This window comes from Elephas maximus, chromosome 19 (assembly GCF_024166365.1).
Source record: "Elephas maximus indicus isolate mEleMax1 chromosome 19, mEleMax1 primary haplotype, whole genome shotgun sequence".
Lineage (NCBI taxonomy): Eukaryota > Metazoa > Chordata > Mammalia > Proboscidea > Elephantidae > Elephas > Elephas maximus.
Window position 1 is genome coordinate 27015763 of NC_064837.1, and position 18228 is coordinate 27033990.

Here is an 18228-nt window from a genome sequence, read left to right on the forward strand (position 1 = left end):
GTCATTGGACTTTCCTGAGTAGTTGAGAAAGCCATGATCTCTCTTCTCATAAAAATGCACACGTATAGACAATTCTGTGTACAATTTTGAGGGGCGTTGTGGAGTGCCTGCGTGGTGCAAATGGTTAATCCACTAAGCTGCAAACCAAAAGGCCCAGAGGCACCTCAGAAGAAAGGCCTGGCGATCTGCTTCTAAAAAATCAACCAGTGGAAACCCTGTGGAGCACAGCTGTACTCTGACACAGGTTAAGAGCCTCTGTGCCAGCTGTCCTGGTGGGTGCCCTACATTGCTCTTCCACTCTTATACTCTACCCCTATGAGAAATTAATATTAGGACTATCGTTATTGAAGAAGTCTTCTTTGAAATATCCTAGATTCTTCCTCTTCACCTCAACAGCCTTGCCTTTTGGTCTTTCTGGGGGCTTTCACCATCCTGATCTTGAGAATGGGCTAGGAATGTCCTCAGGGTAAAAAGGGCAAGGTCAGTTCACATACCTGTTGCCATCGAGTTGGTTCCAACTCATAGCGACCCTGTAGGACAGAGTAGAACTGCCCCCACAGAGTTTCCAAGGAGTGCCTGGTGGATTTGAACTGCTGACCTTTTGGTTAGCAGCCATAGCACTTAACCACTACACCACCAGGGTTTCCAGGTCACATACAGTAGAGGGAAAAAGAGGGGAGGATAAGTGTAAAAGGTGAAGTTTGATGCTTGGCAAGTTAAAGAGCCGAGCTGGTTTTGAATGGATGGAGACTTGGAAGGTGAACTGTTTCCACCAGTTTTCCTATATCAAGGGCAGGGTGTAGTTTTGCTATTCATAATGTTAAATTTTATTTGCGGATTAAACTACCCTATTAAATTCAGCCTGAAGGCTGTTTCCCGTAATGACCTTACACATCAGTTTTCTGGGTATCATTTAAAAATGTTCCTAAATGCTACAGAAACCATCCCAGAATAGGCTTTAGGATGCAGTTCAGGCTAAAGATCATAGAGCCTACTTCTATTTGGAAAAAAACTGACTTCTAGAAAGAAAAGTTGGGCCCATTTTGAGCACTGGAATTCTGACTTGTGAGTTATAGGCTCAAACACCTGAGGCATTTAATAGAAGGCAAGCTTCTTGGATAGCCAGAAGCTGTTAACTTGGCCTTTGGCCTCTTATCATTTCCCTTGTCTGGTTCTCCTTTCTAGCAGATTGTCATCCTTGCAAAAACTTCATAAGGTGTTTACTAATAATAAGGTAATTAAGAAATGCAATTTACTGAGTACCTATTAGGCATGTGGGTGGTGGTTGTATACTGCTGAGTCGACTCATAGCGACCCTAGAGGACAGAGTAGAACTTCCCCATAAGGTTTCCTAGGCTGTAATCTTTATGGGAACAGATCACCAGGTCTTTTTCACTGCTGATGGGTTCCAACCACCAGCCTTTACCAACCGTTATGCCACCAGGGCTCCTTGGCATGTGGGTAGGCATTTTCAATATTCTCATTTAATTGCATCACTTCTTGGTGTGAAACAGGTACAAATATCCCTATACGTACATGAGGGGAAGGCTTAGAGAAGTTTAGTAACTTGCTTATAGTATATATAGCAGAGCTGGAGTCACAAAACAAGGCTGCGTGGTTGTAAAGCGCATGCTCAGCTCTCAGGTATTTGTGCAGGACTCTGAGGACATTAAACTTGTGGAAGCTTTGGGGTGTTTGTTTAATGATCCAGTCTCCTTGCATTAGACCTAGGGTCATCTAATGTCCCCGTAACGAGCCTTGGAATATTCACTTAGTGTTCATTTAATTTTTTTCTACTTTGCCAGCCCTCCTAGAAGTAGTTTACAGAATAATTATAGCTCTAAATTTATGACTGCTCCCTACCACCTCCAATTTCCGGAATATAGGCATTTACACCACCTCAGTGACCTGTCTGTGTGACTGAAACTCTGCAAGGCACATTTAGGATGTTTAGCAGTTAAAAGAACTGGAGCTGCCTCTTAGACCTCAAGTGGAAAGATTTCATTGAAGCCAGCAGGGTTTCCATTAACTGAGAAGACACAGTTAGGAAAATGTGGTCCTAGTAACTGAAACTTATTTCCGAGAAGCCTGCAGGCTTTTCCGGCATCTGGTATAAGTGATCCTCTGGTAAAGGACAGGCATTCTGTCATGGTTAATAATGAATGAGAGTGAAAGGAAGTGACTTGGTTTATTGAGTTCTATGGGTGTAACTTTACTGGACAATGAATAAAACATTGTAAAGGAAATTGCTTTTGCACCTTGCCTAATGCCTTCCCAAAGATGCAGAAAGATGTATCCCAGCAGGCGATTTGATTTTCTTCAGCAAATTCTTTAGCATAACAAGTATAATTTCCCCCATAAACTTGCTGGGAATTAATAAAAACATCAGGCTTGAGAATTGAGTTCATTAAATAAAAATGACTGCCTTGATTAGAAGCTAAGTTCTTTATTATTATTATTATTACAAGTATAATTAACAGGTAAACTGAGATCTATTTTTGACATACAACATACATTTCCTTTGTGTATATAGCACACAAATGATACATAAACTTACTCTAGGTCTATACAAATCTTTTTTAAAATGTTAAGTTAATACATTAGCTTATTAAAATTTGAGTATAGTACATGTTTCTGGTCACGAACTCTGTGAGTTTCTTCTCATGGCCAACAAGATACTCGATTTCATGTTACCGTTTTCCTTGTCTATAGTAGTGATAAACAGTTTGCCACAGACTTCAAATAAGACTGTACTGTGTACAACTGTATAATACAGGGACCCTGAATTACCATACAGTCATGCGCCATATAATGTCCATTTGGGCAATGTCCAATCGCATATACATCCCTGATCCCATAAGGTCACACTAAACCCATTGCTGTCGAGTTGATTCCAACTCATAGTGACCCTATAAGACACAGCAGAACTGCCCCCATAGAGTTTCCAAGGAGCGCCTGGTGGATTTGAACTGCCAACGTCTTGGTTAGCAGCTGCAGTACTTAATCACTATGCCACCAGGGTTTCCAAGGTCATACTAGAGTTCACAAATTCCAATCAGAGAACAGGATGTAGTGGACATGTGACACTTAAGAAACACTTCTAAACTGTGCAATGTTTTCATAAGCATCACAAAGTACTTCATGAGTTTATTATGAACCATTATATGCATTTAACTCAAATTTTCCATATAATAGGCTTTATGGTAGCCTGTTCTTAAGTATGAGTTTTCCATAAGGCGGACATTAGTAACCTAGCGACTGCCCGTGTATAATATGGTGTTCACACAAGATCCAAATCACATAACATCCTATTTCACAGAACATATTGTGGACGTTAAGCGACGCATGACTGTGTATATATAAATATATACACACAGAAAGAGAGAGACTATATCGTTACACCTTGCCTATATCCATAAATGATTTGAAGCAGGTAATATATTCTCTTTTAAATGCCATTTACAACACAGACTCCTGAATAATCGGTTAATTTAAAAATGAAACAATTTTTCCAGACTCAAAATTTTGATGTCCTAATGTTGCTTATTAAGAAAAAAAAATAATAATTTCTAAGTGGACAATCAAGTGCATTAGAAAAAAGACAGTCGGATTCAAGGATAGCATCATAAAATGCTGATTTTCCATAGTCACCCTAAATGTAATGTTATTAAAAAAATGCTACTTGGATTTTTTTCTACGCTGTCTACAATCTAAATTATTAAAGTTTAAAGGCATATGAAAGCCTTTAGGAAGATCCTGAATTGTAATTCTCATTAAAGGAAAAGGCTAAGTGAGTCATGTCCCTAGACTTGCACAGAGAAGAAAGCAGAAAGCCATTGTCAGTCATTCTGACAGTTAAAACTCAGCACTTAATGTGAACTGAGATCTGTTAAAGAGCACTCCTCTGTGTTACGGGCCTGTGTCCCTGTGAGCATCTTGAGGGTAGTGAGAACTGACGTAGTCTCCTCAAGAAAAGTCATTATCAAATAGATTTATTAAAGAGCTATGCAGAACAAATTGCAATCATATGGGTATAGCTGCAATTGGCTTCCATGGGAATTATAAATGGCTAGCTGAGGGCACTTTCAATTGATCCAGAGTAAAACAACCTGAGGCTTATAACAAATGTGCAAAACACTAAAATCAATGAATGACTCTGATATGAAGAATCTCTGTTTGCATTCTTTATGTTGCTTTGTTTTGTTTTCTTTTCTTTTCTCTCAACACTTTGTTTAAAACTCCAGCATTTTTATCTAGAAGAAGAAAGAAAATATAGGTTCTTGACAAGTATCTGTGAACAAATGAATGAAGAAAAGTCGTGATGGAGGCCACTTCTGTAGTAGGTTGCCATCAGAGATGTCTTATCTTGAAACTAGTACATCTATTTCTAAAGTTCATTTAATTTCTCTAATGGACATCTAACACGGCCTCCACCAGACTGAGTCCAGTACAACTAGATAGTGCCCAGCTACCACTACTGACTGCTCTAACAGGGATCACAACAGAGGGTCCTGGACAGAGCTGGAGAAAAATGTAGAACAAAATTCTAACTCAAAAAGAAAGACCAGACTTGCTGGCCTGATAGAGACTGGAGAAACCTTGAGAGTATGGCCCCCTGGACATCCTTCTAGCTCAGTAATGAGGTCACTCCTGATGTTCACCCTTCAGCCAAAGACTGAACAGGCCCAAAAAACAAAACAAGACTAAAGGGGTACACCAGGGACTGGAGGGCAGGACGGAACAGGAAAGCTAGTAATAGGGAACCCAAGGTTGAGAAGGGAGAGTGTTGATGTGGGGTTGTTAACCAATGTCATAAAACAATATGTGTACTAACTGTTTAATGAGAAACTAGTTTGTTCTGTAAACCTCCATCTAAAGTACAAAAAAAAAAAATTATCACTTAAAAAAATAATAATCACAAAAAAGGGTCATTTAATTTCTTATATGCTCATTATTTGTTTGCGTATTGACTTAAGTTCTAGCTTTATCATCACTGCCATTATCAGTCAGACAAAAAATGTACCAGGCACCCACAGAGTGCACAGACCTTTTTTTTGGAATGGTTTAGTAATACTAATCTGCACTAAATCTAGGATTACGTTTTTGTTTTTTTTTAAAGAAGCTACAATCCACTGAGAAAGAAGCATTGTGACCTTCCTGAGACGAAAAATTGCAAACTACTGCAGCAAACTCCTAAGAGAAGCCACAAAATTACCTCTGACATTTTTTAAGCAACCACTCCCTAAAGTCTAGAATTTATGGGATTGGTGATATACTACAATCCCACAACTCTGAAACACATATCTATCTAGGACTTAGTGAAGACGTTCCTCGGATTTGTATATTTAATTAAGTTAAATTTAAAAATTCCAAAAGAAAAGAGAGTCTGAAATGAGTTTCAAATAATCTTAAACAGCAATCCTATATAAACAACTATAACAACTGCAATTTCAAACACCAAAGCTTGCATATACAACTTCATGATACAGTCATCTGAAAACATGATCAGAAGCTTTGGGTGCGGGATTCTCTCATGAATTCTTCAAGGACAGCTACCACATTTTTAGCTTCCGGCATTTCTTCATGTTCCACTTTCACTATCTTCAAAAGGATATCCCCACTACCACAGTTCTTCAGGAACAGGTAACACTTAAACAGAGCGTAATGATTCATTTCTGCCTGTCGGATAAATCTCTTCAAGTTATTTGTGTCTTGTATGGCCTAGAAAAAGATTACCTAGTTAAACATGTAGCGAGATAATAATGAAGCTTGAAAAATACCTCCTATCCAGCTGAGAACTCAATGTATGTTCCTGAGATGTTTATTTTTAATTTTAAATATTTCCATCATTTCTATGCTAATATGGTTTGCCCTTGATAGAACAAAAGCTCATCTATATTAAAAAAAAAAAATGTCCTAGCTAAGGTGACAATATTTCCCTCCTCCCTCCTGCCCCAAATTTTGAACTTTAGACGCTGGATTCTGTTTCTGTGCTTTGCAACTAAGATACGTGACAAATTAAAAGATCGCTGTCCTTAAAGATAAGCATTCAAGCCAATTAATTGGAAATGAAAGGATACGTATGCAGAACCTACTGAAAAATATAAGTAAGTGCCCTCTGAGGATTCCAGCTTTCAGAATGTCCTATTTCATAGATATGGCAGCTACAAAGCAGATTTGTTACTTTGTCATGGGTACTAGTTAAAATTGAGACAAAAATTGTCCGTGGTACTTGGTACGCAGCCAATTAATTACCTTTAATTTAAAGTTCTCCAGTACTTGTCGGAAAAGAAAAGGGTTGCCTCCTTCAGCACCGTTTAAAAATGCCTGCATCCAATCCTCACAAAACCGATTGCTTCCTGCAAATACGTTGGAAAAATTAAATAAATAAAAATGTAATCCTACAAAGCATAAGGCATTTATTTTTCTTGCTTTGTAAAAAATAAATGTTTTTAATTATAAATAATGCATTATTTAAGACTTCTATAATAGTCTAAATAAAATACCACCCATACCTATGTACTCACCACCTGGCTAAGAAACACCAAAATAGCTGAAGCCCCCGTGTACCCCTCCCCAATCAGATCCCTCTCCTTTCCCATCGGAAAGGGTTATCATTCCCACATATTTCTTTATACTTTTACTATGTATCTCTGTAACTCTAAGCCCTGTACAGTATGATTTTGCATATGTTAAAATTTTACATATTTTCTTTAATGGCTTGTCTTATTACATAGTACGCTTATGAGCTATATTGATACATGTAGCTCTAGCTCATTCATTTTCACTGCTGTATGAATACAGCAAAATATTAATTGGCCTGTAGATGGACATTTAAGTTGTTCCCATTTCTTTGCTATTTCAAGCAATGACTTTATAAACACTTTTGCATGTCTCTTTGTGTACACGTACATGAGTTTCTCTATATTCCTAGGAGTGGAATTGCTGGGCATGATATTATTTCCATGTTTCTAAAACTGCTATTGTTTTCAGCAAATTTGGGATAGACATGCAAAACTAAACAAAGGCAAGAAAAATAACTTTGTACTATCTTCCTCAGTGCAAAAATGAAGGCTCACAGGGACCAGGAAGGCTGTTTCAGAGTTTGTGGCTCACCTGCATTGAAGAACTGAGGCTGGGAGCTACTGCAGTCGATGACCACAGACTTATGCTGCTCCCCCGTCATGGCCATGCACAGAGATGTCATGGTGCCTTCATGAATAAGCCCTTGGAGACTGGCCACACTCAGAAACCTGCCGCACACAGAAGTCCGTATCCACAAACAACATTATGGAGCAGGAAGGGAAAAGCAAATACATTCTGCACTAGGGAGGTTTTAGTAAAAATCAGGCTTTGTGTGAAAAAGGTTCTGTCTTTGAGAAAACCATGTTCTTTACCTGTTAATGTCTCTCTTTGTTTTTTCATCTGATTCTTTAACCTCAACAGGAGTATAACTCAGAGCCTACAAGAGAAAAATAAAGCCTGATTGATACATATATTCCAGTTTTTCTTATGGTGCAGCTATTTGTGACTAAGCATCGCCTTCCCAAATCACCAGCATGCCAGATGCTTGATGGGTGTTGCACACGAGCTCTGCAGAGCCTTGTTCAGCTGCTGCCCACTAGAGCCGAGTCCTGGCCTTACTGCCTTGGTCTCGTCTAGTCTCCGCATCTATCCACCATACATTAAAATGAAAACTAACGGTCATTCACTCAGGCCTCTGCCATCGTTTGAATATGGCAGTGAATTTTTCATTTTTTATCTGGACATTTTTATGGAGTTAAAATCATGTCGGATTTTTGTTTTCCTTCTCAAACTGTTTTGGAAATCACACCACTCCCAGATACTTTAAAAAAAAAAAATTATTTTTACAACAATTACAAAAAATTGTTTTAAAAAAGTAATTATTTAAATATGTTTTATCCTATTAGGAATACTTAGCCCACATTTGCAATTTACTGTAGTAATCTAACTTTCTAGAACTCGGTAGATAAGGTGCAGTCTATCTTATACCAAGTGTAGTTTAAATATTCAAGTGGAAAAATGAATATTCAGAGAAAAATGGGTGATGCCACTAAATAACCCAAACTGCCCAAGTGATTCTTGATTAAAGAAATACTTTTGTTTGGAGAATACTTACAGCATGTAGCAGAAAGGTAAGTTTCTCCTGAAAGAGAAGAACAACCCTTTGGATTGGGCATACAACATCCTCAAACCAGCTGCTCAGGTAGGGTTTTATGCGGTTCTCCAGGCCCCTCTCCTAGGGCAGGACAGAATGTGTCTGCTTTAGCGTAAGCCTTCGCCTCTCCTGAGTTACCATTTCCTTTATGATACCCGACAGGGGAAGGAACCAGGGCAGACACCTCCTTTGTTGAAGCTAACCCCATCAGCTCAAAAAAAGGAATTGTGAGACTATAGCATTTCCGGGCTTGTTGGGCAGGGTACGGATTAATTTTGCTCTGAATGTCTTAAAAAGCATGTTAGGAAATGCATTATATAAAATGAACACACTGAATTAATAGAGTTCCGTGCCATTTCTTCACTGGGAGAAGTTGGACACTTACTTGTCCCTCTCCCCAGTGTACCATGCCCTAGCTGGAGATACCCTCTCCTTAAAATCCTGGTATCGTCAGAACCTGCTGCACTGTCTAAAATGCCCACAGTACAAGCTTGTTATATATTCGAATGACTGGAGGATGTAGACAGAGTTCATTTTTCAGACTCAAAATGCAAATAGGGAAGGTACACATTAATGTACCACGCACGCCCCCCATGCCAGTTGTCAGACATACTGCCCAGAGCATATCACACCTGCTTCCTTGGCTGTGCTGCTCTTTGGGGACTTGTGTCCCACAGGAACAACACCAATCTGGGAGAGCAGCGCCCCAGACTCATATACTCCTAGCTCATTCCTACGCTAGCCTTCCCTCTTCTCCTGCAGTATCTTTTAAGGACATGACAAATGAGAGGAACTATTACTACATGTAATGAGCAATAAATTTATGAGAGTCATGACTTTAACAATTGCCACAAGCTGAAAGCCCAGTTTTTAAAAGCTTTAGATAAATTAATCAGTGTGGATATACCTAATTCATAAAAAATCAATTAGTGAAAAATGGAACGTCTCTCAAAATCTTTGATGTGGACTTGGAGGACAGCCGTATCATTGCACAGTATATCTCTGACGCCAGAGGCCACATGGACTGTTGGTTCTGGCCAGAGTCACAGGCTTATGAACCAGGAGAAGAGCATTCTTTTCCTTGCTGGGTGTGCTGCCACACGCCACCAAACCTAATGGATTGAATTTTCCACGTGTATAAAACACCAGAAGCAGTCTTGTGAAACTTTCAGCACATATAGGACTACGTTCCCTGCTTCCCTAACAGTCATCGTTCTCCTTGCTCACAAAGTAGCATTTTTAGAATTGAAGTGTCTTTGTGTCCCACCTGTGGTTTGACAGTGTAGCAGTCACAGTATATGCATCAACTCAGTCTTAAAAAACTATTAAATCAGTCATCTTACCTCACAGTTCATGCTGTTTTTCAGCCCTTGAATGTACTTGTCCAATTCCAGCCTGAAAGTACATTCTTAAGGAAGCAATAAAGGATGAATCAAGATGGTGTTTTAACTCCTAATATATAATTTCTCTCAAGTAACACAAACTGTAAATTAAAACAAGCCACGACAAAATGGCTGTACAAAGATATGACATTCAGGTAAATATATAAGGGGGGAGAGAAGCTTTTTGGAATTTAGTAGTAATTTTTTATCCCTCTGCACTCATCACTCATGAGGTCATAGGGTCACCATGAGTCGGAATCAACTCAATGGCACTGGGTTTTTTTGGGTATCCCTCTGCATGCCTTCTCAGATTTTCCCTCCTGATATCCTCAGACCAGTGAAAGGATATAGCTCAAGCCCTTTTTCAGACCCTCCTAAAAAACAGACCACATACTCTGAAGGCTTATATTCAGAGTCCACTGTTGCTGCTTCAGCAAGCAATTTTTCTTGTTGGAAAAGGCAGTAATAACAACCAACTCGGTAACCTGGAGAACTAGAAAAGAAAGAAAAAGAATAGAATATATTATTTTGGTGACTCATGCATCTAATTTGTGGACTACTCTAAATCCTGGTCATCTTGGTCTGACAACACTGTTACACTGCCCACTAAGTCAGAGTTTTCCAGATTTCTCCCTTCGTTTGTGCGTAACAGCAGAGCAGAATGAATGTATACCCTAGTGGGCTTTAGCCAAAGCAGCCCCTCACAAACATGAAATTTCTTTGAAGTCTCTTGGCAGATGTACTACATTTATCCTGTGGTTCTACCCTTGGGCCATGGACTCCACTCCTGGGAGGACTTGTATGCCAACTTCATGGTCTGAAGTACAACCAAGGGGTACAATGGAAAGACAGCTGGAATTGGACAGAGAACACCTATGTCAAAGCCTCCACTGATGTGACCAGACCTATGACCTTGGGCATTCCACTTAACTTCTCTGAGTTTATTTTCTCATCTGCTCTATCTCAAGCTTTCTGGAGAAAGCTACATTAGATAAAAGTTCGTCAGAGCAATTTATAAACTCCAAAGTATACAATTCCAGTTACTTTATTTAGTTTTGGTAATTAACTCTTCTTCCAAGTATAAACTAAATAAACATAGGAGGCAGAGTCTCTGCCATTCAATTCAGTCTATACTGCAAAGGTTTATGCGTGAGTCCCAGTACTTAGGCTGCAAGAGAATAAAGATAAACTCTGCGGATCTAGTAGGAGCTGGTCTTTTAGAGTTTCTCATCACTTCTCACATTTAGCTCAGAAATAAAAACTTAGGACAGCACATTTTACAATTACCTCAGTTCCACGGATGTAACATTACCCAGTCCTTCAAAGACTGCTCCCTTAGAAAGACGCTTGGCAATGAAACTGCGCAGCTGTGGCTCCACTTCAGATGGTAGATTAGTATCCACCAAGGAGAGGCTTGTCAAATGAAAGACACACATTCCTTACTAGTGGATTACTGCCTTCACACTCCATAAGTCAAACATGTATACGTAAAGCCAGCGTCTCTTTTAAGGACTTGAGAAAGCTATGTCTCTCACCCCTGTTGGTGAGGCTTCTAGGAACGTACGTCACCAAGTATGGTCCACCTCAACAAACAGTTTAAAATATTCCTCTATTTCCAGCTCGTTCTCTCTAGTACTCTGACTCCACTCAGGCCCCCAATCCACTGACCCTATCCTCTTTTTCATAGTCCCTCAAGCTTCTCATCTCATTTCCCTTCTCTTTACCCAGCTTAAATTCCTAGGTTAGGAACTTGGCTGCTAACCAAAAGGTCGGCAGTTTGAATCCACCAGCCCCTCCTTAGAAACCCCATGGGACAGTTCTAGTCTGTCCTGTAGGGTTGCTATGAGTCGGAATCAACTCAACAGCAACGGGTTTGGTTTTTTTTGGTTTAACCTTGAGCGAGCCCTTACTGCTGCCCAGCTTTCTACATTTCCTGGTCCATTTGCTTGTCTACTCTCCTAGATCATATCTCATGTCATCTCCTCTTTCATCGACCCTCCAACTACCTATTACCTATGAATGAACATACCAGGTTAACTTTCATTTATGAACTAAAAATCTACAATTTGATTTGATTTACACTATAAACAGAGACTATAACTCGAATATATGAGAAGAAAAGGTCTTCTATCACTAAATATCATAACAGAGAATATGAACCCAATACTTTTCAAGGTCTTTTGTTTTAATTTTTATTATGGAAATTTTCAAACATACACACAAGTGAAGAAGAAGAGTATAATGAGCCCACATATACCCATCACCCAGATTCAACAACTCACGGCCAACATTGCTTCATCTGTACTTCATGCTGTCCCTTTCCACTCACCCCCCATTCTCAAATTATTTTGAAGCAAGTCCCAGGAATCATATCATTTCACCCACAAATTTTTCATTATGTATGTCTCAAAGATGAGGACTTTAAAATATATATAACCACAATACTATCATACCCAAAAACCAAACCCATTGCTGCTGAATTGATTCCGACTCATAGCAACCCTCTAGGACGGAGTAGAATTGTCCCATAAGGTTTCCAAGGAGTGGCTGGTGGATTAGAACTCCCGATCTTTTGGTTAGCAGCTGAGCTCTTAAGCACTGTGCCACCAGGGGTCTACAATACTATCGTAGTACCTGAAAAATTCTTTAAACCATCCATTATCCAGACAGTGAACATAATATTTTTGTATAATACCTTATTTTGGATCAAGTGTTAAGGTTCCTTTATTCATTATTCATTTAATATGGATGAAATGCCTACTCTGTGCCAGACACCACTCAAGGTACTAGATAAGAAGATACAATAAGCAAGGGAGACAACAAATCCCTGCTGTCCTGGAGTTTACATCCTAGTGTGTGGCAGAGTTGCTACAAAATACTACGCGGGAGAGGATATTGAATTTCTTTATAGCAATATGACAATGAATATTTTACTGGGGTTGCAAGCAAGAAACTCAGAATAACGGGCTAATGACCAGGGGTACTATCAGTATCTGGATCTGCCTCAGCCTTGAATGAATGAGTCAATGAGGCAATCAGGAAGAGGTTCTTGGAAGACAGGTAAGCTTGATGGTTTGACTAAGGGAAAGCTCTGTGGAAATCAGGTACCCACCGACATCTACAGGCCAGAGGTGCAGGAAAGAGCAAAGCACATTGATGGGTTAGGGTTAAGCTGGTTTTACCTGAAATCGTCACCGGAGGGAGTTTCTGCACTTGTGCTACTTCCATCATCGCTGTCCCCTCGCTGCTGTGCCAATCTGTAAACCAGAAGAGCAACACGCTGGCTTTCAGTTATGAGCTCCAACTCTTGGGGATTATGGGTGGAGTGCGGGCCAGGCAGGCAAGAGTCAAAGTCAACTCAAAACGCGGCCAGGCAGAAGTGCGTGAGTTCTCATTGCCTGTCCTGAGGGCAGGGAAAACAAACCCAGAAAACGCTGCTGACAAGAGCCCCTTCCCTCTCCAGGCCCACCTCCGGGGCAGAGGAAAAGTTAAATACCCCGAAAGCACAAGGAAACTTCTTCTTAAACAAAAAAACAGACTTTAGAGGGCAAAGAGGGTCCCAGAAAAGTCAGCCAGCCCGGGAGGATGGAAACGAGGCAGCCAAGTCAGAGGGTACCAGTAGCTGGGGGGGGGGGGGGGGGGGGAGGTGCAGAAAATCGGGGAAGTGAGGCGACAACGACAGGGAAGGCAGGGAATGAGAGCTGGCACTCCGCCAAACAAGGGACAGGGACCACGGGATGGGGCTGAGAAGACAGGGGCACATGGCGGGCACCGGCTTGGGGGGAGCAGGCACGAAGGTCCGGGGTGGGGGCCGGAGGGGAGCGCGCGGCGACGCGGGCCCTCGGGAAGGAGGCCGCGGCCGGGGACGAGTCTGTGGCATTGGGGAGCGGCCTAGCCGCTGGGCCGCGGGGGGGCTGCGAGGCCGGGCCGCCGGGCGGGGCGGGGCCGCGGGGCCGGGCGCCTCCACCTGCTTCCGCGATGGCTGTGGAGACAGTAGTGGCTGCTGGGCGGCGGCTCGGCCCTCCGCTCCTCCGCGGAGCCGCCCTCCTCGCTGCTTTCCAGCTCCTTATCATCCCCGTCCAGCGACTCCTGGAAGGAGGGGAGCATCGCGGTGGCCTCCAAGCGGCCCTGTGTCCCCACCAAACCGCTCCCCCGCTGCCGTACAGTCCTTCGCGGCCGGGCTCGTCCAGCTCCTGGCGCTGCCACACCAGCGTTCCGCTGATTTCCTCAGGTTGTCAGACAAGGAAACTGAGATGGGGTTTTTCCCCCCACAGGGGCTAGCAGACTTTTGTTGTTGTTGTTGAGAATATACACAGTAAAACATAGACCAATTCAACTGTTTCTACATGTAGGATTCACTGACGTACACTGAGTACATTCTTCAAGTTGTGCAACCATTCTCCCCCTCCTTTTCTGGGTTGTTCCTCCTCCGTTAGCATAAACTCACTGCCACCTAAGATTCCTACCTAATCTTTGGAGTTGTGTCCTCACTTTGATCCCATATAGATAGTTCTTAAAAGAGCATAATGCTCAAGGCAGACATTTTTCACTAGTTAAACTATTGTTTGGTTTCAAAAGAAGACCTCAGGGGATATTTTTGGTTTCAGTTTTAAAGATTATCTCAGGGTAATAGTTTCAAGGATTAATCCAGCCCCCTTGGCTCCAGAAAGTCTGGAGATCAGGTTGCAGGCAGATTGAGTTCACCTTTACTGATAAACTTCTGCCCTTTGTCTTTTAACTCATTTTTCTTCTGTATTGTTTAAGATGTCTAGAACATTTACTATGTGACAAAGGTGGTACAAGAAGCTACCCATTGCCATCAAGTGGATTCCGACTCCTGGCAACCAGAATAGAACTGCCCCACAGGGTTTCCAAGGAGCAGCTGGTGGATTCCAACTGCCAACCTTTTGGTTAGCTGGCTAAGCTCTTCACCATGGTGCCACCAGGGCTCCACAGTTAGCTAGCCATGTGGAAAAGGGTAACGCTGCTTTCCTGCCTCATTCCATACACACACACACACACACACACACACACACACACACACACACAGTTTGATCAAAGATCTAAGAATTTAAAAAAATATTTTAGTGTGTTTTTGGTGAAAGTTTGTTTACACAGGAAATTTATTTCTCATTTAACAATTTCTATACAGACTGTTCGGTGACATTGGTTACATTCTTCACAATGTTACAGCATTCCCATTATTTCCATTTTCGTTGTTCTGTTTCCATTAACCTAGCTTCCACGTCCGCCGTAGCCTTCTCACCTTTGGTCTAGCGTAAATGTTAACCATTTAGTTTCACGTAGACAATTATTTTGAGGACCATAGTACTCACGGGTGGTATTATTTATTTGATGGACAAATCTGTCATTTGGCTGAAAGGTCACCTCTGGGAGTGGTTTGAGTTCCAACTTCAAAGAGTATCTCAGGATGATAGTCTTGGGGGTTCATCTAGTCTCTACTGGTCTAGTAAGACTGGCCTTTTTCTAGGAATTTGAGTTTTGTTCTACATTTTTCTTCCATTCTATCCAGGACCATCAGCTGGGTCCCTGGTCAGAACATTTGGTAGTGGTAGCTGGGTACCATCTAGTTCTGGTTTCAAGGCAGGTGATGTCATTTTTTGTATAAACTATTGGTCCTGTAGACTAAGAATTTAAAATGAAGCAAAAACAAAAGCAACAAAACAAGGTAAAAATATAGGAGAATTATAAAATTTCCTGAAGAAGGCCTTTCTAAACTTAAAACACACAGAAGCCATACGGGGGCGGGGGGAGATAAATCTGACTTCCGTGTAGCACAAATAGAAAATGGACAGTTCACAGAAGAAGTTATAAAAAAGAAAAATAAACGCTCAACATCAAGTAAAATGAAGATATACTGTACTACATTTCACCTGTTGTTGTTGCTAGGTGCCATCCAATTTTCACCTCACAGAGACCCCTTGCGACAGAATAGAACTGCCCCATAATGTTTTCTATCCTGTAATCTTTACAATGCTTGCTAAAAGTGAAGAGGAGTAAAGAGGACTTGAAGCACTTACTAATGAAGATAAAAGATCACAGCCTTCAGTATGGATTACACCTCAACATAAAGAAAACAAAAATCCTCACAACTGGACCAACAAGCAATATCATGATAAACGGAGAAAAGATTGACGTTGTCCAGGATTTCATTTTACTTGGATCCACAATCAACAGCCATGGAAGCAGCAGTAAAGAAATCAAAAGACGCACTGCACCGGGCAACTCTGCTGCAAAGGACCTCTTCAAAGTGTTGAAGAGCAAAGACGTCACCCTGAAGACTAAGGTGCGCCTGACCCAAGCCATGGTATTTTTAATTACATCATATGCATGTGAAAGCTGGACAATGAATAAGGAAGACCAAAGAAGAATTGACGCCTTTGAACTTTGGTGTTGGCGAAGAATATTGAATATACCATGGACTGCCAAAAGAACAAACAAATCTGCCTTGGAAGATGTGCGGCCAGAATGCTCCTTAGAGGCAAGGATGGCGAGGCTGTGTTTTACATACTTTGGACATGTTGCCAGGAGGGATGAGTCCCTGGAGAAGGACATCATGCTTGGCAGAGTACAGGGTCAGTGGAAAAGAGGAAGACCCTCAACAACGTGGACTGACACAGTGGCTGCAACAATGAGCTCAAGCATAACAACGATTGTAAGAATGGCGCAGGACCAGGCAGTGTTTCGTTCTGTTGTGCATAGGGTCACTATGAGTCAGAACCGACTCGACGGCACCTAACAACAATCTTTATAAGAGCAGATTGCCAGGTCTTCCTCCAGTGGAGCCACTGGGACCATTTGGTTAGCAGCCGAGTGCTTAACCATTGCACCAGCAAGGCTTCTTATGATTACAAAAACCAAAACCAAACTCGTTGCTGTCCAGTTGACTTTGACTCACAGCAACCCTTATAGAACAAAGTAGAAGTGCCCCATAGAGTTTCCAAGGAGCAGCTGGTAGATTTGAACTGCTGACTTTTTGGTTAGTAGCTGAACACTTAACCACTGGGCCACCAAAGCTCCATAACTATAACAGCTAGCATTTATTGAGCATTTATTATGTGTCAGGAGTTTTCTAAGTACTTTACAAATATTAACTCATTTACCTCTCATAACCCTGTAAAGGTAAATGTTATTATCCCACATTACAGAGCAGGAAACCGAGGCCAAAGGTACATAACTTGCCAAGGTAAAATAGTTAATAAGTGGCAAAGTGGCATTTAAACCCAAATACTCTTAATACCATAGAATTTAGTTGACGATGACTTGATATATATTACGTTTGCAGTCATTTAATTGAACAGTTATTAATTCCAGTGTTTTATTTTCTTATCATATTTTGAAAATGTTCCTTTCCAGGTCTCAAACATCTTCACAGGCCTTTGAATACATGTTGAATGGCCCCCTAGGGATGGGACTGTGCTGATGGTGCATATTGAGCCAAGTAGGCCTCCCTGTGGTCAAGATCAATTTTAGAGCCAGGCTACCTTGAGCTCAAATCCCAGCTCTGCTACTGACTATGTGGTCTTGGACAGGTTACTAAATCATTGTGTGTCATGGATTCAACTGTACCCCCCCAAAATATGTGTATCAATTTGGCTAAGCCATGACTCCCAGTATTGTTTGATTGTCCATCATTTTGTCATCTAATGTGATTTTCCTACATGTTGTAAATCCTACCTCTGTGATGTTAAGGAGGTGGGATAGGTGGCAGTTATGTTAAGGAGGCAGGGCTCAATCTATAAGATTGGGTTGTGTCTTGAGCCAGTCTCTTTAGAGATATGAAAAAAAGAAGCAAGCAGAGACACAGGGGAACCTCATTCCACCAAGAAAGTAGGACTGGGAGCAGAGCATGTCCTTTGGACCTGGGGTCCCTACGCACAGAAGCTCCTAGTCCAGGAAAAGATTGATGACAGGGCCCTTCCTCTAGAGCTGGCAGAAAGAGAAAGCCTTCCCCTGGAGTTAATGCCCTAAATTTGGACTTCTAGCCTACTAGACTGTGAGAAAATAAATTTCTATTTGTTAAAGTCATCCAAGTATTTCTGTTATAGCAGCACTAGGTAACTAAGACACCTTGTGTATCAGTTTTCTCATCTGTAAAATGGGAATAATATCACCTACCTCACAGACTTGTCATGAGAATTTAATGAAATAATTTATATAAAGTACTTATACCGTCTGGCACAAATAGAAATACTAAATTGGGCACTATTGTCATCATAATTATTTTTTTAAATGTGCCTATGAGGATTGATAGAACATTTGGGCATGTTCCAGTTGGGTGAGATGGGCATTCCAGGTAGAGGAAACCACTTGAGCAAAGACATGGCGGTGTAACAACACTCAAAAACCAAAAACCAAGCCAGTTGCCTTTTGGATCGATTCTGACTCATGGTGACCCCATGTGTTTCAGTGTAGAACTAATTGTGTTCCAACTAGGTTTTCAATGCCTGTGATCTTTTGGAAGTAGATTGCCAGTAAGGCCTTTCTTCCAAGGCACCTCTGGGTGAATCTGAACCACCAACTTTTTGGTTAGTAGCTGAGCACTTAACCATTTACATCACCCAGAGGCTCCTGCAAGAATACTAGCACTAGGCATATTTACAGAATGGTGGGTAATTTACCTTGGTTATAATTTTTTTTTATAAT

General features: G+C 41.3%; 1 protein-coding gene across 4 annotated transcripts; it reads right to left on the reverse strand.

The window, feature by feature from the left end:
- Positions 1-2443: 2443 nt before the first annotated feature.
- Positions 2444-13735, reverse strand: C19H17orf75 (chromosome 19 C17orf75 homolog). 4 transcript variants are annotated; one of them, XM_049860775.1, is made up of 10 exons: positions 13529-13734; positions 12744-12818; positions 10849-10974; positions 9911-10054; positions 9523-9580; positions 8141-8167; positions 7398-7462; positions 7117-7253; positions 6256-6359; positions 2444-5721 (listed from the first exon to the last, which is right to left on the reverse strand). In XM_049860775.1, exons 1-10 carry the CDS (start codon positions 13666-13668, stop codon positions 5506-5508), a joined length of 1092 nt encoding a protein of 363 aa, XP_049716732.1. In that variant the 5' UTR covers positions 13669-13734; the 3' UTR covers positions 2444-5505. The 4 variants fall into 4 exon arrangements, with proteins under 4 accessions (XP_049716732.1, XP_049716731.1, XP_049716733.1 ...); XM_049860774.1 differs by having other exon boundaries at positions 8141-8260; XM_049860776.1 differs by lacking the exon at positions 10849-10974 and having other exon boundaries at positions 8141-8260; positions 13529-13735.
- Between the last annotated feature and the right edge of the window lie 4493 nt (positions 13736-18228).